The sequence below is a fragment of the Pangasianodon hypophthalmus genome, chromosome 22 (assembly GCF_027358585.1).
Source record: "Pangasianodon hypophthalmus isolate fPanHyp1 chromosome 22, fPanHyp1.pri, whole genome shotgun sequence".
NCBI classification, from domain to species: Eukaryota; Metazoa; Chordata; class Actinopteri; order Siluriformes; family Pangasiidae; genus Pangasianodon; species Pangasianodon hypophthalmus.
The window spans coordinates 8,092,068-8,114,514 of NC_069731.1; the positions used below are offsets into that span (position 1 = coordinate 8,092,068).

The following is a 22,447-nucleotide window of genomic DNA, read 5'->3' on the forward strand; positions in this document are numbered from 1 at the left end:
TGGCCAAAAGTTTGTGGAAACCTGACCATCACACCCAAATGTGGGTCTTCCCCAAACTGTTGCCACAAAGTTTGAAGCACACAATTGAATAGCATGCATGCTGTGGCATTAAAACGCGCCTTGATCTGTGTAGGCCACTAGAGTCGTTCCACTCCAATCTTTGAGATGACGTGGAATGCCAACATCAGTACCTGACCTCACTATTGCTCTTGTGGCTGAACAGGCAAATCCCCACAGCCATAGCCTAAATCTAGTGGAAAGCCTTCTCAGAAGAGTGGAGGTTATTATAATCTGGAATAGGATGTTTAACAAGCACATATAGGTGTGATGACAAACTATTGTGTCCACAAACCTTTAGCCATACAGTTTAGTTCCATAGGCCTCCGTTTAGAAACAAGCAACTACATATCTCTTCTGATGAAACACCGGTGTAATCTTGCATCATATGCCACCTGTGCTGTACCTGAGTGCAGGCCCTGCAGTCTCTGTACTCCTCACACAGTGTGCAGTGCTGGGGGTTGAGCAACAGGTGGTGCTCTTCTCCCTGTGGCTCTAGGCAGCGCTCGTGGCTGATGTTGGAGCGCAGCATGCACACGTTTGTGGTAGGGCACCAGCCACAAGACTGATCAGACAGACAGGCCAAACAGGAGTGGTACGCTGAACACGAGCCTGAGCGATATGGCTCCAGGAACAGAAATGAGATCTCCTGATGAACAATAAAAAATAAGAAAATGGATAAGTAGACATGAGTCAAGGCAACTGGACTTCTGGTACTAAAGCCATGATGAAAATGTTTTGCCACTCATCAGCTAGACTGCCTTACTACTATATTTTAAAGTACTGTATGTGTTTCAATAACACACACATTTCTATTCAGAACTTCATTTGTACTATACTGAAGATGGGAGGCCTGTACATAATATGCTACAGTAAAAATCTTCCTAAATTATCATCAGTCCAGACCCTGGACTCAACTGCCAGAGTTATATTGAACAAGCCCTTACACTTCCTCCAGGTATGGCAGTTCGGTTCCAGGTAAGGGCCATCTCACTGGTCTGGCCTGAGGCAGAACTGTTCAGGTAGCCCTCAGCCTGCACCAGATAACGATTCCCCCGGGTGAGATTCTGAAACAGACGAGAACCATCTGGACGAGACAGCAGGCGGCTCTCCTTTTCCTCCTGAGCTGACCAGCGTCCAAGAACGTCAGTCTGTGAGCACAAAAGATTAAAGTAAAAAAAATAAAAACAATGTTATGTAGTTTTGACACTGATGCCTCCCATAATCATGTCTAGCAGATCTACTTTTTTTTAAACGCAGGACATATATTTGGTTTGGCATAGGTAGAAATAGGTACATGGGTACAAAGTATGACAAATGCTTATAATAATGGTATAGAATAGGTGCTATTGGACTTTTAACAAACACCAGTGCAAAGGACTGTCCTCTTACCAGGTGGACTGAGTTTGGCCCTGCAGCCATCTTCACCGTAAAGTGAAACTTCTGAATCCTGGCCCACATGGCCACAGTCTCTTGGGGAGGTGGTGCAGGAGGTGGAGCCCCTAACAGAGGGTGAATAAAACCACGAAACTGCAGAGTAACGTCCATCTCAGTGGAGGGATTGAGTATTATGGAGGCACTCCTCAGAATGGACACCTGTAGAAGAGACATGGAAATAGACAAGTAGATAAAAATCTAAGTTAATTTTCTTAAAAAAAAAAAAAAAAAAAAAGATGAAAAAATAAACACAACTTAAAATGAAAAATATCAATACAGCAAGAAAAGTATGAAAGAACATAAAACCAGAGAAATTAAACTACTGTAGAAAACACAAAAGAGCCAAGACATGGGTCCAGCATGACTGCTGAACATGGGTGAACATGGGCCTATGGGGAAGTCAGAGGTTACAGTTGAGTCCTGACATACCTTGTCGGGCTGCGAGTTGTTGCGCGGGTGCTGAAAGGTGAGCAGGTGCAGTCCTGGGACATAGTTCTCGGTGCGACAGGAGGGGAGGGAAGTCAGGAAACTCGTCCGCTCCCCCCACCAGCCGTACGCCCCCGAGATCTGGTCCACGCGGCATGCACTACGCTCTGCGAGGGGTCAGAATTTGTTGTTACACAGGACTCTGTGACTATTATATCACCTGACACATAGCTGACACACTGGGCTATATACAGAAATGATCATGAAAACCAAACTACAACCACAGAAAATTTAAACAAGCCAGTATTTCACAGACACAGGAAATTGGGCATGTCATGAGATACTGATTTGCTACAAAAACTGTGGTTGCACATTGTACAGTAATCACTTACTCATGCTGCTTTCTTCTCCCCTGTTCATACCTGAGACCGGTAAACAGGAATCGTTCTGGACACACCAGCCAAAATCACCGGGAGCACGAGGGAGAGAGTTGGGCACGCCACTGAATACTAGACATGACTGGCAGTCGGAAAGGAACCGTGCCAGACCCAAACAGCCAGTGCTGCCACACTGTGGGCACACACAAAGATAATACTGCACTTAGTCAACAAGATGTAACAAACTGATCATGAGAAACTCAGTTGAAAAAGAACAAACGAGAAATGAAAGTAAAGGAAAAGAAGCAAGTAGGTATTTGATTTGTTACCGGATTAGTTGGCTGGTATTCCCGACAGCGACCCTCACACCAACTGCATTCTGGGTTTTTTAGACACATTCTCTCATCTGGGGCCTCAGCACATACTGCATCCTGTCATATACGAACACACACAAGAAATCCGCATTTTCATCACTGACCAGATAGAAACAGTGTGACTGGTTTCAGATGACTCTCCCATAATTCTTTACTATCAGTGTATATTTATGCTGGTTAAACCACAAAAGTTTAATTCCTGTCCCACAAGAGGAGTCAGTGTAGCCTGCCTCAGACTGCACTGCCGATACAACTTCAATTGGATTGGACATGCTAAAACTGAGACATTTATAGCCCAAGCAGTGGCAGTTTGGCGGTGCTGGAGTTTGTACTCATGACTTTCCGATCAGTAGGCCAAAGTCGTAACTACTGAGCTACCACTGCTAACATCATGGGGAAGTTGTTCCAAGAAAATGACACAACCATAGGGCATTTAGAAAATCTAAAATCTCTTAAATTAATAAATTTAGGCAATAATAAGGAAACTGGAAAATAACAACCAAGTCAGCCTGTGTTTTGGCAGCTGGTAGCTGGATTGAGTATTTTAGAACAGTTAGTCTGAAAAGGTTTTCCAGATAATGTTGTTAGCTGACAACAGGCCAAATAAAAATGTTTATCAAATTTGAACTTGTTTATCGAGTGAACAATGCCTGTGCTCCTTCCAAAAAAAAGCTTACTGTGAAACTCTTCTCCATGACTACACTATATGTAAAACAATAAGCATTATTTTACAAGATTGCACTGAATAACTGCAAATCAATTGCAGTTGTGTGTGTGCGTGTATATATATATATATATAGACTGCAAATCAATTGCAGTTGTGTGTGTGTGTGTGTGTGTATATATATATATATATAAATAATATATATATATATAAAATGTGTGTGTGTGTGTGTGTGTGTGTGTATGTATATATATATATATATATATATATATATAGACTGCAAATCGATTGCAGTTGTGTGTGTGTGTGTGTGTGTGTATATACACATACACACACACACACATTTTATATATATATAAAATGTGTGTGTGTGTGTATGTGTATACACACACACACACACACACACATACACACACACAAAACTGCAATCGATTTGAAGTCATCCAATGCATAAAATCATGCAGATACAGGTCAAGAGCTTCAGTATATATACACTGCATATTTTATGTGTAAGATTTTCCTAAATCAACTCACTCTGTCACCAGGGTCACTGCTGACAAACAGTGGGACTTTGTATGCCACCAGGTCACCAAGGGCAACACCACTGTAACCGCCGGCAATGAGCAGCACACGGCCATCCATGACAGCAGCAACATGAGAGTAACGGCCTCTCACAGATCGGCTTCCTATTGGAGAATAAACTAAAGAGTTTGAGCGCTGACACACAAACTGTTCCCAGCAACAGTCAGTAGGGTCAAGAAATTTATACAGGACTATAGGAATAATCTCTTATGCAACTATTTTAGAAGCTCATTCACTAAACACAACAACTTTCACTGCAACTGGCAAATTGGTCAGAACTATAAAAAAAAAAATTTTAAATAGCCAATTTATAGCAAGTGAGACGAAGACTGCATTCTTCTCCTTTACTCATTCTCTCCTCAGCCATCTTTATTTGGCTGGTGGACCGTTTTTAGCACAGCAGTGACACCGACATTGTGATATGGTATTACCAGGTGCAACAGCATTCCTAATGTCCTAATGTCCATAGCATCCTGTGGTCAGAAAGGAACATTGATGGCTCTCTGGTTGTTAAAACACTTACGATGTGTGAGACTTTCTCCTGCAGAAACCCACTGGTGGCAACCCAGATGGTAGAAGAAGATCTCCTCATCATAACATTTCTCCTCCAGGTAATGGATGTGCACATTTCCACCTGTAAGAAAAAAATATTTAATCAAGTTAACAGAACATACACACAATCCATGGACTCCTTCTGTCTGATGTGATGCTGGTGTCTGATCGTGAAACACCGCTCCTGCTGTGGCTCCTCTTGCCCTCCAGGCCAGCCTAATTCATCCTGATGCTTCTTCTGCTTGGAGCTTCTGCCCTTGTAATTCATTCTCTGCTGTTGTGTATGGTCCCGTATGGATACCCTAAAGACTGCACTTCCCAAAGTCAGTTAATGCCTAAGTCTCGCTCTTGCTTCAGTGGATAATCTCTCCTGGATACTGTGTGTACACAAGACCTGTTGCTGTAATCATAAAGAATATGTTGCTCCTACTGAACATCCTTTCAACACTCTTAGAACTGTTTGCCTTTATAGAATATAGTTGAAGAAGAGTAATCACTTATAATCTGGTGTCGCCCGGAAGAGGATGGGTTCCTTTCTGAGGCTGGTTCCTCTCAAGGTTTCTTCCTGATGCGAGGTTAGTGAGATTTCCTTCCCATTGTGGCCACTGGTTTGCTAATTAAATCTACATCTGGATTTCTCTAATGCTGCTTGGTAACAATGTCAATTTAACTGAACAAAATTATATTCATTTAAATCACACCACATTCACAATATATGCCAACATATATTCCAATTCTTGTTATCGATCAGTTTTGAAATAATAAAACCAAGACTCACCATATACCACCATGTAATTGCCAATTATGGTGGCCGAATGAAAGGCTCTCTCCCGAGGTCCGTTAGCAGGGTAACGTGAGCGAAGGGAGGTCCAGAAACGCTTGTCCACATGGAAAATGTCTGTGGAGTTTACCCTCACACTGAACCTGCAAAAGAGATAAGGAAGATACAGGCATGGCATTAAAAAAGCACATGGGCATCTTGGACAACTCCAAATTCTATCCAGAATAAGTATTCCACCTAATGTTGTCTTTATCAAAAAAAAATAAACATCCATTGCTTCTGATCTAAAGCGCCTGGCTAGCTCAGTTTGTAGAGCATGGGACTCTTGATCCCAGGATTGTGGGTTTGAGCCCCATGCAGCCACTGGGGTTGAACAGATTAGTGCTCTCTCAGTTCTTGATAAATGGGAAGGGTTGCGTCAGGCATCCAACGTAAAAACCTGTGCCAAATCAATATGCGGACAATGGAAGGTGATCCGCTGTGGCTTCCTCTAATGGGAGCAGGCGAAAGAACAACAGCATCACTGCTTCTGATCTAGACCAGACGAGGCCTAATACAGGTTTTGGGATGTCCAAGTAGAAAGTGGATGGAGCAGCTGTCAGTGTCAACATCTCAAGCAAAAATTCTGTGATAAAATGGTTTAGTGACACATCACCCTGTTGTCATACCTGGCTGTAGTAGGTCTGTGCCCTCCATATACCAGCAGAGTCCTGGATGGAGAGTGGAAGACCATGCTGTGGCCTGCAGTGGCAGGTGGCTTTCCCCCATGAGGTTGTACTTCCTCCCAAACCCTGTCCCCCAGCCGAAAACGATACAGAGAGGAGGAGAACATGTCTTTCTCTGTGCGCCCTAAGGACAGAGATACACACATAGGAAACAAGAGAAGTGTTAGAGTTACAGGCAGGAAAAAACCCCTTGGCTTTGAATGAACCAGTCAGATCCAGCCAAAGGATACTACTATAGCCTCAGGATGCAAGTTCGTCATAGTACATAATTTGTAAGTTATAAGTAGTTCTTAGCTAAAGACATCAGATTTCGTGTCCAGGATGATTTTTTTAAATTTATTTTTATATCAAATTGTCCAGTGGACAAGGCACATCAAAAAACAGAAAAAGAAAAAACTCTACTTCTTATTGACTTTTGCAATACAAAGGTTTTCATTTGGTATGTATCCACCTGCTGCACTAAACACACTGGTAAAGCAATTTTTACTAGGTGGATCAATTAACGTGACCAGATGACGGATAATCCTTTCAGAAATAAAGACATGCGGAATGGAGAACATGTGGAAACACTGAAAAAACTGAAAAAAAAAATAACGTTTGATGCAAATCATATAACTCTCCTGCTTACTACATGTGGTCACCTTGCATTTGACCGTGTCAAAAGAAGATAAAGATGCTATACAGACTCAGATAATACATGCAAGAATAATCATATACTCATTCATATCGCTTAGTCTGTATTAATGCACTAATGAACTAACTAACTAACTAACTAGTGTGCCATACATTGTTATATTAAGTTAGCTTCCACTTTTTGGCCTAATCGATTTCAAGGCAAGCTGCTACTTACCCCCAAACACATACAGATCATTGTCCACCAGAGCTGCTGCATGATTTGCTAGCCTTGGAGCACCTGGAGCATCTGACTGGCCAAGCTGCTGCCAATCATTTTGCTGCGGGCGGTACAACCAGACATCACTAGCCAGTGAGTGGTTAGAAAGCTCACCACCGTATATGACCATATTTCCCTGCCATTCCACTGCTGTATGAGAGTGCCTTGGGGCCTTGAACAAGAAAAGACAGAGAGAAAACCCAAAGTAAATCAATAAACATGTATAAAAATCACTGCAACTGAAAACGGCTCATTGAACAGAAAGCGTCTTACGGGGGAAATAGAGTGTAACAACTTCTCCCACCGATTGGTTGAAAAATTGTATTCCACAAGGTCTCCTAGTGCTTTGTTTAAGTCAAAACCTGAAAGACAGAAAAAATTAGTAATAGTGTCAAAAAGCTCCAAAACTATTTTCCTCAATCATAGTCTCTTCACTTTTCCATGTCATCTTTCAACAGCTAATTTTTTGTAAAACAATTATGTTTCACTTCTTAGATTAGCAATAAATACATTCAGACTCAAAGACTAGTGAAAGTTCTACTGACAAACTCTCCATGATACTTTCTATAAATATTAAAATGTCATCTTGTGTTTCAACTGCAAAAAATAAAAAAATAAAAAAACAGATCTGGGGTATCATTTATCAAAGCACGCTTAAAACAAATACTAAATTGGTGAGAAAAAAAAAAAAAAAACTCACCTATGCACACAAGAAATTAGATATTTTTCACACAGCTGTACACAATGGCCACTGATAAATTCCACACATTCTAAATTGAAGTGCTCGTGCATGGCTACACTTATTTGCCTCATATATGGTAAACAACTTCTCTTTAAAAAGCACAATAGTCTGCTAATGGTGCTGCTCGTTTCAGATGACATGGAACATGCCAAAAGAAGATAAATTTCATCGACAATGAAGTAAAGATACTTTTGCATGAAGTAGAGCAAAACAAAAAATGTTTTATTTGGGACGTTTACGAGTGTCTAACTTGTTTGTCTAATAAATACATACAATTTAAAAATATATATTTTATGAGTGTGTGTGTGTATTCTATTTCCCCAAATACTTGTAACTCAGTGATGGCATGAAAATTAATTTTTGCCGGTGCTGGTTTTGGAAATGTAGTAAATGAGATAAACTTACATTTCTCTCATTTATACAACTGGGCAGTTGAAGATTAAGAGCCTTAACTTGGCGGTGCTAGCCTTTGAACTCATGACCTTCTGATCGGTAGTCCAACGTTTTAACCACTGAAAAGTGTAATAGCAATTCCAATTTCTCTGAAATGCACCTGTAGCTAAAAGCCCTAGAATAGAGATCAACTAAAACTGCACTGGACAAACAAAATCAACTGACGATCCACGTCTCACTCTCAGCAAAGAGTTTCCAGTGGTGCTAAAAACACATTCCCTCCGCAAATCTGCATGAGCCAAAGGCATCATCCCAATCGAACTTTAAATGTTCCTTTAATATGATTTTACTTTATATTCCGCCTGTGTCATCTGTGTGTATCTTGTGAGCACTGAAATCGGTAATTACTCTCTCAGTTATGCCGATATGATAGACTGTACGTGATATAGAAGCTCCACATAGTCAGTTTACCTGCTATTACACTTTTCTACCACTAGGGATTCTTGCATACGCATGGTCAGGAGAGTGCGGAAATATACGCACATCCTCACACCTACGCAAAACTTGACAAATCCCATTCAATGCATAGAAACGAGTGTACACACGGTTTACGCACATAGCCATGCGTACGCACGGTCAATAAATGAGGCCCCTGGTCACAAGCAATTGTTAACATGTGAAAGATTTTCTCATTGCTTAGCAATTGTTAGATTAGTAGATATAGATTATCTGGCAAAAAGCCACTACCCTGTTTTCTAAAGTCAATAGTCCTAGCCTCATATTGGAAGATTTGTCTTCAGCACCACAAAATTCATCTCATGGATAAGCATGTTATAACTCTTACAAAAATTCGCATATGTGAACTTAAATATAACATCTAAAAACAAACATCCCTGCTTACTTCTGCTTACCTCCGAACATGTAGAAGGTTCTGGTGGAGGACAGGTAGACACCACCTGATGCAGTCCGTGGAGAAAACCTCACGTCCCAGGTGTTCACCTCCCACCACTGTCCCACACCACTGTTATCACGCAGGCCCAGCTGACAGCTCTGTCCCACAAAGCCAGAACTGCATAAGCAATGGTCTCCCTTCTGAAAGGACAGCGAGAGAAAACTACCGTTACATGTTATTATAAAACAAAGGGATTCAGGAACTAGTCTTCCTCTTTCCTCCTTCCTTTCATTCTATATCAAGGACATCCTGATATATAATAAAAGTAATATTTGCTGCCTCTCTATACCAAGCCTAGACATCACTCAAGATATAATGCAATTTTAGGAAAGTTAATGTAATAGACAGAATTCATGAGGAAGACGGTTAAATGGGACACCTGTAACAGTATTCAATTTTCAGTTGCTGTAAAATAACTTTAAAAAATAATATAATAAATTAAAAGTCTTTCATCAAAACCTTAAAATTAAAACTGGAAATTGAAAATATCACTGCCTACAACACAAATTTGGGGAAAAAAAAAAAAAACCTTATCACAACGGCCATGTCCATGTTGTGTGCAGTCCGTGGAGCAGACAGGCAAGGAACAGTCTGCCCCTCCCCAACCCTGATGGCACTGACAGCGAGATGAAACTGCATCACAGCGCCCATGGCCTCCACAGTCCCCAGGGCACAGAGAGAATGTATAGGTGGCATTGAAGCCTAGCAGGTTGTAGTTGGCATCACTGAAAAGGTGGAGCAGCATCTGAAAGAAGATAATCAAAAGCAAGAAGCTGAAGCAAGAGCAGAAAATTGCATAATTTATTCATTCTTCTTCAGTAACTGCTTTATCTTAATCAGGATCATGATGTCCTAGAGACGGGGACACAGCTGTGACGGGACGCCAGTCCTTCACCCACATGAACACAGGGAGAACCAGCAAAACTCCACAAAGACTGAGCTCAGGATCAAACTGGGGACCTTGTTGCTGTGAGGTCACAACACTACCCACTGTGCCGTAAACTGTACTTGTATTATATAGTAACGTTAACAACATTTTCACTAACGCACAATAAACTGTGTGTGAGAACAGTCTAACAGATGGTCCAGACATCAGAAATACAACAGAGAGGCCATAAATACATACTTTAAAGCGATATAATTGTACTAATTGTATTCAGAACTTCAGGCTGCATCACAAGCCAAATCCTCACCCTTTTAATATTCAGTTATACTACAAGCAAAAACACACAGTCAGTGTTTTGGAAACAGGTCCAATATGAGTACAAGATCTTATTTTTTAAAAGCCATTTATACTGTGGTATAAGAGGAATAAAACTCTCCATGACATGCTGATTTTGGAAAATAATCAACTTCACACCAGCCCATCATTGATTATTTCCCTACAACAGCATGTTGTGTTTTATACCTTATATATTTTAAATAGCAGGAAAAGCAGACTGATTTAGGGGGAAAAAACATGTTTTCAATATGTTTTAGAATAGCACATGAATTTTATCCCTGAATAAAACAGCTACTTAACTGAGATACAACCAGGGAAAATAAAAGTTCTACATGCACTTCTTGTGTCCTCTAGAGGTTTTGAATAGAATTAGGCAAAGTGATAACGTTGTATAGTGATACGAGGACTGAGTTACTATATCCAGAATGCTTTCTTCACCATGTAATCTAATCTCAAGCACGCCTCTCCAATTCACATTTCCCTGATTGCAAATAAGGGAAGATCAGTGGTCACTGGTACCTCTGAAACATTTATCAATTGAGAAGGTACAAAATAAGAAATTCATGCTAATAAACAGCCAAGTTTTGGTCTCAGCCTTTGTACCAATGCCAGTGCCTCATAAAGCTGTAACAGCACTAACAATTTTCCTATGACCGAACACGAGCGATAACCTTTTTATAGGAATAACGAAAATAAAGCAGCAACCAACGAATTAGCACCAGACTCGCTAATCACATCACAAAATGTCAACAGACATTTAATGTGTTTCAGAGTGGACTTCACCTGAAGTTAAATCCAGGTGGCTAGATGATGTAGGACAAAACGGTTCCAGTGCTAGTTGTAAATAAAAGGTACGGGACTGAATTTTCACCAGCACTCTGTACAAGACAACTGGCCACCAATCAACAATGCTTTATCTGTATGGAATTAAATTTGTCCCAAAAGTATTGAAAGGAACTTTTCAAGAAACAAAAAAAAAATATACGACGAGAAAGAAGAAAAACACTCTGAAACTGAAAACAATGAACTCGTGAAAGTTTACATTCGCCATTCTGGCGCAAAAACCTCTCGTGTGGGCGGGCTTAACAGCAATTTACTCGCATTGGCTAGTGAGATTTGCATCGACAGCTCGAGTGGCTAGCTGAAGAGGGAGATAATGATAATGACAACGCTCTGTGCCGCTCTTGAGAGCTCATCTCGAAGAAATAGTCATATGAGACTACCCAAACCTGACATGACATGTTTTTTTGGTTTTTTTAACTACTTGGACATATTGTCAGCTTTGTGCACTGAGCAGTGAGACTGAGGTCAGAGACACATCTGTAAAGTGAAAAAAAATATAACAAGAGCATTCTTACAATTCCACAAAGGCCACCAAAAACATCAGTTCTTGGTGTAGTAAGAAATTCTGTATGTTGCTTATATTTTAAACTCACCTTGCCAGACCTTGCCTCTATCGGTTGGGGTAGGGTGTTGCCACTCAGACTTGCGAGGAGAGGACTTTGATAGGAGTCTCCATCATACACAAACAGGTAATCATAGGTGCACTCTGTGTCCATGAATGTGAAGTTGAGCACAATGCGATAATTGCTGCCAGGAGCTGAAAACAGAATAGTAGTGTTTTCAATAATTTCATGCCATCTGAAGGGAAGACACATCTCCATTCCCCTGGCACATCCTTAACAACTCAATGGTCAGCACTGTTACACCATTTGACTTCCTGGGTAGGGTTACAGTCTGAAATTTTCAGGGTATTACAACCTAGTCTAAAAAATATCACAGTGGTAAAAATTAAAGGAAAAACAAAACTCCACAAAGACTTTCACAAAGAGTTTAGAATCAAACTGGGGATCATGGAGCTGTGAGGTCACAACACTACCCACTGTGTCACCGTGCCATAAATTGTACTATTCTATAGTAACGTTAACAACATTTTCACTAACACACAATAAACTGTGTGTGAGAACAGTCTAACAGATGGTCCAGACATCAGAATTACAACAGAGAGGCCATAAATACATACTTTAAAGTGATATAATTGTACTAACTGTATTCAGAACTTTAAGCTGCATCACAAGCCAAATCCTCACCCTTTTAATATTCAGTTATACTACAAGCAAAAACACACAGTCGATGTTTTGGAAACAGGTCCAACAGGAGTACAAGATCTTATTCTTATTTTTAAAAGCCATTTATATTGTGGTATAAGAGGAATAAAACACTCCACAACATGCTGGTGTTGGAAAATAATCAACTTCACACCAGCCCATCATTGATTATTTCCCTACAACAGCATGTGGTGTTTTATACCTTATATATTTTAAATGTAAATATTCCTGTTTAAAAGCCTTTATGCTTGTCTGTGTTTTTAACTGCAGTTGCCAAATCACTAGTCTTATTTAAGTCAATAGACTGATTTAGGAAAACAACATGTTTTCAATATGTTTTAAAATAGCGCATGATTTTTATCCCAGTGTAACACAGCTACTTAACTGAGACAGAAACAGGGAAAATAAAAGTTCTATAATAACAAAAAACAACAACAAAATAAAAGCCAACTAAAAAAACAAAGCATATTGCTCTTCTAATACATCTGAACGACAAATCAACATGCTTCCTATTTTGATTCCAAACAGTCCAGGAAAATACCTTAATGATTCATTCTCTGAAGCTATAAATACACTGCTGTAAGAACCGGTGAGAAGCCATATATGTGACGTAATACATAATACAATATCTGCATCAACCAGACTCTTAATACTGCATGACTGATGAGTGTTAGTGTCAAAACTAAATATAGCATCATGATGATGTACCATAACAAGGAAAGCTGAAATACAAGGTGTCCCAAAAGTCTCCATTCATAAGAAAGTTAACACTTTTTTAGCAAAATGTCTTCCAAAATTTTTCATACTTAGTTTATATTATATATTTTTTTCTGATAGCCTTTAAGAATGCCTTTGAAAAGAAGACCGTATTGAAATATTCTCATGGCTGGATCGGGAAGCTGTCACAAGGTCGCGATGGACTTTAACAGGAAACATGGCAAGTGCATATCACATGACACTGTTGCCCAGCTTATTAACAAATTCAAAAAGACTGGAAGTCCTGCGGACCAACCGAGAAGCGGACGTCCACGAACATCCACTGACGAAGGCACAATGAGCATAGAATGGATTAACTTTACTTCAACAATGATAATGTAAAAGAAGTGTAGTAAGCAGTTTAGAAAGAAAACAGGGAAAAATTATGAGGAATATATACCACTTGTGAATATGTACCACTTGTTTTTATTTTTTATGAGATAATTGTATCGCTCTGGATAAGGGCGTCTGCCAAATGCCATAAATGTAAATGTAAGTAAAGTTGGTCCTTACTATGCCTTTTCTACTGTTTAACTATTATGCTAAATGCTCCAGTTGCTCCCCTGCTGGATACAAGCAGTTGATTCAATTCAGTTTCTTTTGACACTCACCTGTGATGAGCCATTCACAGTTGCCATTCACAGAGTAGTTTCCTGGGCCGTCTGTAACGTAGCCCGGAGGCCCTCGCAGAATCTGCCTATGGCCCTTACAATCCCCTGCCCAGCATCCAGGGGCCAGAAAGAGCAGCAACAGGAAAAGGCCAGGCACAGCCGAACCCATCCTCTCCTCCACCTGCATGAGACGCAAGAAAACAGTGGGAATTGGAGGTCTTTCTTGCTCACAGGTCAACGGGTTTGACAGAGAATGTGGAAAAGCCAAAACAAGCAATTTCTCTTGTGCAGGTGCCAAAACATATTGTAGGATTTGGAGTCCAAAATGCATATACAACACAATAAGATGTACGATAAACACTGAGTGGAGTTTCTAACATTATAACCACATTTCATACAGTTAAATATTACAACAGTGATACCAGTTTCCAGCTTTTCTGTTTTCTGCAATTAAGACATTTCTTGAGAACTCAATGCTTCAACATGCAGTGATGTTATATTCATAGAAATCAATGCATCATCATCAACGCATCAGACTCAGGAGGAAGAATTTGTGGAACATAAAAATGTATTGTACACCATCCTTCAGTCAATTACAGTCTAATACAGTTGAAAATAATACATATCCTTCCTCTTTCTCAAGAGAAACTACATAAATCATATAAATAACATTCTTATAAATTGTATAAATTAAGTATTTCACCGTTCTGTGTAAAGTTTTTCACAGAAATAGGGAGGTTATGCCATAATTTTCTTATATAATGCTTGTGTGAGCACTTTTGAAGTCTTTCATTTAATTATTTATCATGAATGAGATCCAAGTGCTGAGCTTCTGACTGCCTCATTCAGTAGATCTGAGGCAGCAGCTCACATTATGGGCTAGAAAACTGATTTTAGAACAGTGGAAATCAGAACTAGTCCCAACTTTTGAGATGTAGCTCAGAGAGCTACATACAAAAGATACATACAGTATGTGTCTTATGATGTACCTTTAATTAGCTTTTAGAGTAGAGCTTTAAAGTTGTGCTGTACTGACTGTCCTGCTTTACACCTACCCTGTACAACAGACCTTCACACCTCATTCCCTTTGTTGTGTGGGCAGATGTTTCATTTACATACACTGTTGTGTGTGCAGATGTTTTGATTATCTTGATTTACTTTTATAACTACCAACTGTTAAATAATTTGTCTAGTGAAAAGAATTAAAAAAAGGACAATGTAGGCTATTTAAAATGGATTTAGTGTGTATAGATGTCACATTTATACTGTATAAATCAAATGTGTGCAGATATTGCATTTATATACATTGTTGTGTGTTCAGATGTTGCATTTATATACATTGTTGTATGTGCAGATGTTGCATTTATACTGTATAAATCAGCTGTGTGCAGATGTTACAATGATATACATTGTTGTGTGTTCAGATTTTGCATTTATATACACTGTTTTGTGTGCAGATGTTGCATTTATGTACATTGTTGTGTGTTCAGATGTTACATTTATATACGTTGTTGTGTGTAGATGTTACATTTATATACACTGTTTTGTGTGTAGATGTTGCATTTATATACATTGTTGTGTGTTCAGATTTTGCATTTATATACATTGTTGTGTGTTCAGATGTTACATTTATATACGTTGTGTGTAGATGTTACATTTATATACACTGTTTTGTGTGCAGATGTTGCATTTATATACATTGTTGTGTGTAGATGTTACATTTATATACACTGTTTTGTGTGCAGATGTTGCATTTATATACATTGTTGTGTGTTCAGATGTTGCATTTATATACGTTGTTGTGTGTAGATGTTACATTTATATACACTGTTTTGTGTGCAGATGTTGCATTTATATACATTGTTGTGTGTTCAGATGTTGCATTTATACTGTATAAATCAGCTGTGTGCAGATGTTGCATTTATATACACTGTTTTGTGTGTAGATGTTGCATTTATATACATTGTTGTGTGTTCAGATGTTGCATTTATACTGTATAAATCAGCTGTGTGCAGATGTTGCATTTATATACACTGTTTTGTGTGCAGATGTTGCATTTATATACATTGCTGTGTGTTCAGATTTATATACATACTATCAGCTGTGCGTCCAGTTGTTTATTACAGATGTTAGCTTGTTAAAGATTCCTCCATCAAACCATATATAACCCACTCAAAAACGAGCTCAATATTTGGGGCTTTCTGTGAGTGAACTGGATGATGTTCTGGTTATTTAGTTAATGTGATAAACTGTGAGTGAGCAGAGAGAGGAGTTAGCGGTTGCTCAGGGAGGTTAGTTTACATTCAGACTGCTAGCTAGCTCGCTAACATGCGAGACGAATATAAAACCCTCGTCGTCATATTTTAGTCAATGTTTCATTAACTTAATTCCAAAAACTGAGTTTTTTTTTGTTTGTTTGTTTGTTTTTAAATCAAATAATCTCAGCTCTCCGCTTAGCATTAACAAACCAACACAACATGCTAGCATTGCACAGTATTATTATTATTATCATTAGCCAGCTAGCTACCTCTGCCCTAACAACATGAACACTGTTATTCCCGTTAACTTACCAGAACCCGGGGCTTTATCTCCATCTTTCATAAGTACACATAAGCTGATGGGTTACATTTTGAGAAAATATTAACACTGTACATCCACAGACTTGCTCCAGGAGCTGAGCTGTTATTGTTGAGGCTGAGTGTAGCTCCAGCAAGGCAAAGAGACACAGCGCTGCTGCCCAGGACAGCGGCCTTTAATAAAACACCTCCGCCTCCACCAACTTTAGCTTAGCTAGCCGCCGAGCAATTTCTCTACTTTTCGAGATTCAAGACGGAAAAATAGAGCGTAAATAAAAAAAATTCGTTGTCGAAGAGTGCACAAAATATTATCACAGTTTTCTGCACCCCTACTTGCTCACAAACGGCGTAAAAAAAGAAAAGAAAACCGTTCAGGCTTGAAAGCAATATTAGCAGCGTTAGCCTTGTTTGCGTTTCCAGAGACCCCCAACCACAGCATCACTGGGTCCATACAAGGACACACAAGAAGAGTCCCTCCATCACTGCTGCTCAGAAATATCAATATTAATAAAAGTACAATATTATCAACAAAAAGAGAGAGAGAGAGAGAGAGAAATTAATTAAATTGAATAATAAAATAAAATAAAATGATAGGTTTCATAGTCACAAGAACAGTCAGTTTCAAAATCTATCATTTTTTCCCAGATTAAAAAAGCCCCTAGCACCAAATTAATCAATTAATTATTTCCACAATAAATACATTTCTTTAAAATAGATTTTTTTTTAAAAATAACAATATTAACACACTTTGTAAATACAAGAATAATTTTCAGAATTGTTATGGGGAAATGGATGAACCTCAATAAGTGGCACATGGACTACAAATGTATAGCTTTTGTGTTGCTGTTGTTGTTGTTTTGGCTGCTCCTGTTAGGAGTCACCACAGCGGATCACCTTCCATTGTCCACATATTGATTCGGCACAGGTTTTTATGCCATATGTCCTGACGCAACTCTCCCCATTTATCCAGGCTTGGGATCGGCACTGAGAGTGCACCAGCCTGTCCACCCAGCGTGGGGCTCAAACCCACGATCCTGAGATCAAGAGCCCAAGGTCCCACTGTGATCGGGGGCCTCTGTTCAATGGTTTTTAATAATATTTTTAAACCACCTTATCAAACCCCACACATATTTGATTGATCCATAATTATTACTTCTACAGTAGTAGATTAATTACTAGTGTTACTGGACAGAGGTTTTAAAATAACATGTAATTGACGAGCAAGCTACGCAGGGCGACGGGTTAACATTGCCTCTCCCTATGTCAATTTCAATTGTAACCTCATTAAGCTACAAACAACAGATACAGGGCCATAACCACAATAGACATAGAGGGGCCACTGATGGCCAAATTGTCCCCCCAGGTATTAGATATTTTTGATGCTGATCTGCTGCACTCCATTATGCACCGCTATGTATGTTGGTAGGATGACAAAAGGTTAAAAAATTTGTTTTGTTTTTTTTTTAGAGTGGTCTGCCTCGGCAGGCTTTACTGTTCACAGAAGTCGTGCGACGCTTCAGTTTTAATGGTGAAAGAGTGCGAGATAAGATGTAAGCTAAGTAGCTAAAGTTTAATATTTGATACCTGTTTTACAATAGAAACATTAAATGACTGACAGTAATATCCAGGGATGCAAACGTTTACGTGATTCATGTAATGTAATGCATTACTGTCAATGTGACGAGACGAGAAACATTAACAGAGCTGTTTTCAGCATATTAGGCATAAGACTAAGAATGAATGTGTGCATATTGGGAATGAATTTAATATGGTTACCTAGCTTTCCTGGTAGCCTTTCAGTAAATTCATGTCTAAGAAAATGATTCATAAAACTCAAAGTGTTAGAGATATCATCCTCGGACTTAAACTAGAACGATGTATGACAAATGACAAAAAAAAAAAAAAAAAAATCCCAGAGCCTAGGGGCTTGTGTAGACCTTAATCTGCCCCTGCCCTTAATAATTATCATTATTATTATTATTATTTTTAGATTACGGGAAAAAGAACCAACCAAGTTTATATAAAACATTACAAGCACGTATAATCAAAAATAATAACTGTGGGTCGCACTTTCAGTGGGATTTTTTAAAAACCCATTCATCACTGCAAAAAAATATCACAGCATGATAACATATCTTGAATATAGTCAAAATGATCTATCATTTCCTATTAGAAGATTACAAGACACCAAATGTGAGATTATTAAACCTATTTCTAGACATTTTTACTCATTTCAAGCTTGAAATAGTCTTGTTCTAGTGGCGGATAATTTTGATAATTTTAAGCATTTATTTCTAGAAAGAAGCAAAATTATCTGCCAATAGAATAAGAAAATTTAAAGCTTAATATTAGTAAAAAAAAAATGTCTAGAAATAATCTTATGTTTGGTTTATTGTATAGGACAAGATATAAGATGAATAAGACATCTAAATCCAAAAAAGTTTCTGGAACACATACTATGCAATAAATGTCATTAAACTCTCATTAACTGCAATTAAAACTGTATATGAAAAAAGTTCACATGAAGAATCTCATTGTAAGTCCAAGATTTAATTTCTGATAATGGAAAATTAAAGGAATTTAAAATTACATTAAGTTTAATCAATTCCATTAAATTTCCGTTAACAGCAATAATAAAGTTTATACCAGAATATTAAGTATATTATGCATTTCATAAGTATTTCCTCCCTTGAATTTTTCCACACTTTGTACTTTGGCAGAACTTGGAACTGAAATGGAATTAATTAGTATTTCTACCACGTGATTTACACCATGTTTAACATTTGAAGCTGCATGTTTTATTATGAAGCCAAGGTTAATTCAACAAAAAAAGCAGTCATTTATTGGTTCTTGGTCAATACTTACAGCCGCAAGTCTCTTGGGATATATCACTATTAGCTTTGCACATCTAGATCCTGATATTTTTGTCAATTCTTTTTGTTAAGATTGCTTCAGCAGCTCCGTCAGGTTGGATGGAGGCTGTTGGTTCACAGCAATTTTCAAGTCTCGCCACAGATTCTCAGTCAGATTGAGGTCTGCAGTTTGACTGGGCCATTCTAACACACTCAGTTTCTTGATTTTGAACCACCGCCGTGTAGCTTTAGCAGTATAACTAGGGTTGTTTTCCTGTTGGAAGGTGAAACTCCACCCCAGTCTTTAGTCACTTACAGCCTGGAACAAGTTTTCTTCTAAGACAGCCTAGCAGGTTTGGCAGATATTTATTTATTTATTATTATTTTTTTTTTAATATGTAAAAATTTTCCAAAATATATTGATCTTCCTCCCTCCCCCCAGTATTACAGGCTATTTTGTGCAGATTCATGACATATAATCCAATTTCCTCAAGTGCATTTCAGTTCACTAAGCTTTAGAATTGAATAGCGTGTGATTTATTGAAGAGCTGAACCTTAATAATATGTTACTGATACTATTTATATATTTTTTGAGAGCCTGTGAGTTGGAAGAGGCAGATGATTGCGGGTGAACCCAGGACCATTTGAGAAAGAAGACAACTGATTGATGATGATTGATTGAGGAAGATAAGGAAAATTACCTGTTTCATTGTCCTCAGTTGGGAAACCTGTTTCTAATATAGACTTTCATTTATTATAGAAATATTTTTTCCTTCTTAACCTGAAATAGACACAAAAGCACAAAAGTAGATCATATTTAAACCAATGTTGTCCAATAGTCTGGGCTGCATTAAGTAAGGACTAAAACACGACAGGGCATGCTATTACAGGAAAATAATTAACGATAGAGTGGCGTGATATAGCCTGATGTGAGGTGGACCATTTACTCTCAAAGCCCCATTTGCTGTCCATTAAGGAAACACAGTCACTGTTCAGAAGCACACTGTTCTTTAGTGGATTTTAATCTTCCACACATTATTACATCAATGACAGCAACTTGCAATTAATAGGATTATACGATTGAGTTTGCGTTATTGTCAAATGTTACCAGAATAAAGAGTGAAATTGTTAACGTAAATGCATACAATAAATGAACAGGGACAACATACAAGACAGCAACTTAGGGAGAGATTTCACATGGGTGAGAGAAAAGGTATTGCACAATTCAGATTGCACATGGAATGAAGAGTGCAAATTGAGTGATACAATTTAAGAGGTAATAGTGCAAAAAACTGAAAGTTCATGTCTATGCTATGATACACTTTCGAGAATTCTCTTTGCTGTGGTGTCACCAAAAAGCAGTTTTATATGGTATACGAGCCTATATTTTTTTAACCACTGGAGGACTCTAGTGAACACCTGAAGCCTGGGAGAAATGACCCATTTTTCAACAAAGCTGGAAAAGCCATCACTAGTTAATTATATAGCTAGTCATCAATTCCCGAACAATAAAATTAATATTCACCTGTTTTTCAATCATTTTAACAAGTTTGAACTAGTTAACTATGCTGAAAATGATAAAACTCATTGTTGTAGTATTAGAGTAATGTCAGAGCTGCTAGCTTTTGTCTTGGACTAAAATTTGCTAATATTTTTGGATTAAACATATATAAGGCTGCATTTGAGTAGAAGTATTTGCTAATCTCTCAGATTTTCCTACACAGTTCCGTAGGTGTTACAGATGGGGGCTTGGTGTACCTCATTTCAGTTATGAGGCATTTCAGTTCATTTACATATAGCTTACAAATAGTCATAAAGCCACAGTAAAACAATTAGCCTGTTAATTCGGATGGATAAAGAAAGATTGGAAATGGCCATTCATTCATTCATCTCATCCTGGTCAGGGTTATGATGGATCCAGAGCCTTTTCCAGGAAGACTGAGTGTGAGGTGGAATTTACCCTGGATCAGACACCAGTCCATCACTGAGCACCATGCACAAACACATTCACACCCAGGGACGATTTAGCATAGCCAATGCACCTACCCGTATGCTTTTGGGAAGGGGGGAGGAAAGCGGAGAACCTGGTCACATGGTCAGGAGAAGAAAATGTGAAACTCCACACAGACAGTAGACTGCAGATATCTGGGCAAAAGATAAAATACAAATTGCAAAAAAAGTAAACCAACATCTAGAAACCAGGTGGGAAAAAAATAAGTACACCCTTCCTACTTCCACAATCATTAAGAGAGTAATTAGCAGCCAGATGTTACTAATGAAATGCACAAGATTAGTTAATCATCAAGAAGTGTGACTACCTCTATAAAAGCAGACCCTTTGTTAGTTTGGTGTTCTGGATCACTCAGGTGTGTGTCTACATCATGCCAAGAAGAAAGAACATCAGCCATGACCTCATAGAAGCAACTGTTGCTGCTCTTCAGTCTGGGAAGGGTTATAAGGCCATCTCCAAACAATTTGAAATTCTGTTTACAAATGGAGAGCCTTCAAGACAGTTGCCAAACTTCCCATAAAATTCAGTCCAAGGTCAGACTGTTTAATGCTCAGAGATATTAAAAAAAAAAAAGACTGACATCATGTGACCCACAGGCCTCTGTAAGTGCAATAAATGTTTATGTTCATGACAGCACAATCAGAAAAAATCCTCTTCTCTCCAAGAAGATTATGACAGCATGACTTAGGTTTGCAAAATTGCATCTGAACAAACTACAAAAGTTTTGGAACTATATCCTTTGGACTGTTGAGACCAAGGTGGAGATGTTTGGTCATCATGTACAGCATATCACAACAAACACCTCAGATTAACTGTCATGAATCTTGGTGGAGGGGTCATGAACCACAGCCACAGGACCTGGGAAACTTGCAGTCACTGAAACAACAATGAACTCCACTTTATACTAGAATATTCTTGAGACAAATGTGAAGCCATCTGTCAAACAGCTTAAGCTGGGCCCAAGATTTGGTCATCCAACAAGACAATGATCCCAAGCACACCAGCAAATCGACATCTGAATGGCTAAAGAAGACAAAAACCAAGGTGTTGGAATGACCAAGTCAAAGTCCAGACCTCAACCCCATTGAGATGCTGTGGCAGGATATTAAGAGAGCTGTACATAAAAGAATGCCCTTAAATATCAATGAACTGAAGCAATGTTGTAAAGAAGAGTGAACAGAAATTTCTCCAAAATGATGCTGTGGTAACTGATGCTGTAAATAACAGAAGTTACATACTTCTACATACGGTGTACAAGTTATTCCTAAATATCACAAAATGTGCTGTAATGTCGTGAAATGCCACACATGCGCAGTACACATCGGGTAGTGTCGCAAAGCATCGCGTAGTGTCGCTT

General features: G+C 38.6%; 1 protein-coding gene and 1 long non-coding RNA gene across 5 annotated transcripts in view; both read right to left on the reverse strand.

Annotated features, from left to right (window-relative positions):
* megf8 (multiple EGF-like-domains 8) overlaps positions 1-16,668 on the reverse strand; it is a 48,005-nt gene extending 31,337 nt beyond the window's left edge. For 2 of the 4 annotated variants that reach the window (XM_026924133.3, XM_026924131.3), the window contains exons 1-17: positions 16,222-16,668; positions 13,652-13,832; positions 11,613-11,776; positions 9,484-9,699; positions 8,914-9,094; positions 7,141-7,229; positions 6,826-7,039; positions 5,919-6,099; positions 5,248-5,393; positions 4,441-4,551; positions 3,870-4,021; positions 2,627-2,728; positions 2,343-2,490; positions 1,924-2,087; positions 1,450-1,653; positions 1,005-1,208; positions 464-706 (exon numbers count right to left, since the gene is read on the reverse strand). In XM_026924133.3, coding sequence (XP_026779934.3) covers positions 464-706; positions 1,005-1,208; positions 1,450-1,653; positions 1,924-2,087; positions 2,343-2,490; positions 2,627-2,728; positions 3,870-4,021; positions 4,441-4,551; positions 5,248-5,393; positions 5,919-6,099; positions 6,826-7,039; positions 7,141-7,229; positions 8,914-9,094; positions 9,484-9,699; positions 11,613-11,776; positions 13,652-13,832; positions 16,222-16,245 — 2,724 coding nt within the window. In that variant the 5' untranslated portion in view covers positions 16,246-16,668. Of the gene's footprint in view, positions 1-463; positions 707-1,004; positions 1,209-1,449; positions 1,654-1,923; positions 2,088-2,312; positions 2,491-2,626; positions 2,729-3,869; positions 4,022-4,440; positions 4,552-5,247; positions 5,394-5,918; positions 6,100-6,825; positions 7,040-7,140; positions 7,230-8,913; positions 9,095-9,483; positions 9,700-11,612; positions 11,777-13,651; positions 13,833-16,221 lie in introns of all 4 variants that reach the window. The other 2 variants (XM_053227939.1, XM_026924130.3) reach the window with 1 other exon arrangement.
* Positions 16,669-20,070: 3,402 nt separating this feature from the next.
* On the reverse strand, positions 20,071-22,409 carry LOC128317200 (uncharacterized). Its single transcript, XR_008300732.1, has 2 exons — positions 21,398-22,409; positions 20,071-21,224 (listed from the first exon to the last, which is right to left on the reverse strand). It is a non-coding gene; the product is annotated as an uncharacterized LOC128317200 (long non-coding RNA).
* Positions 22,410-22,447: the final 38 nt, after the last annotated feature.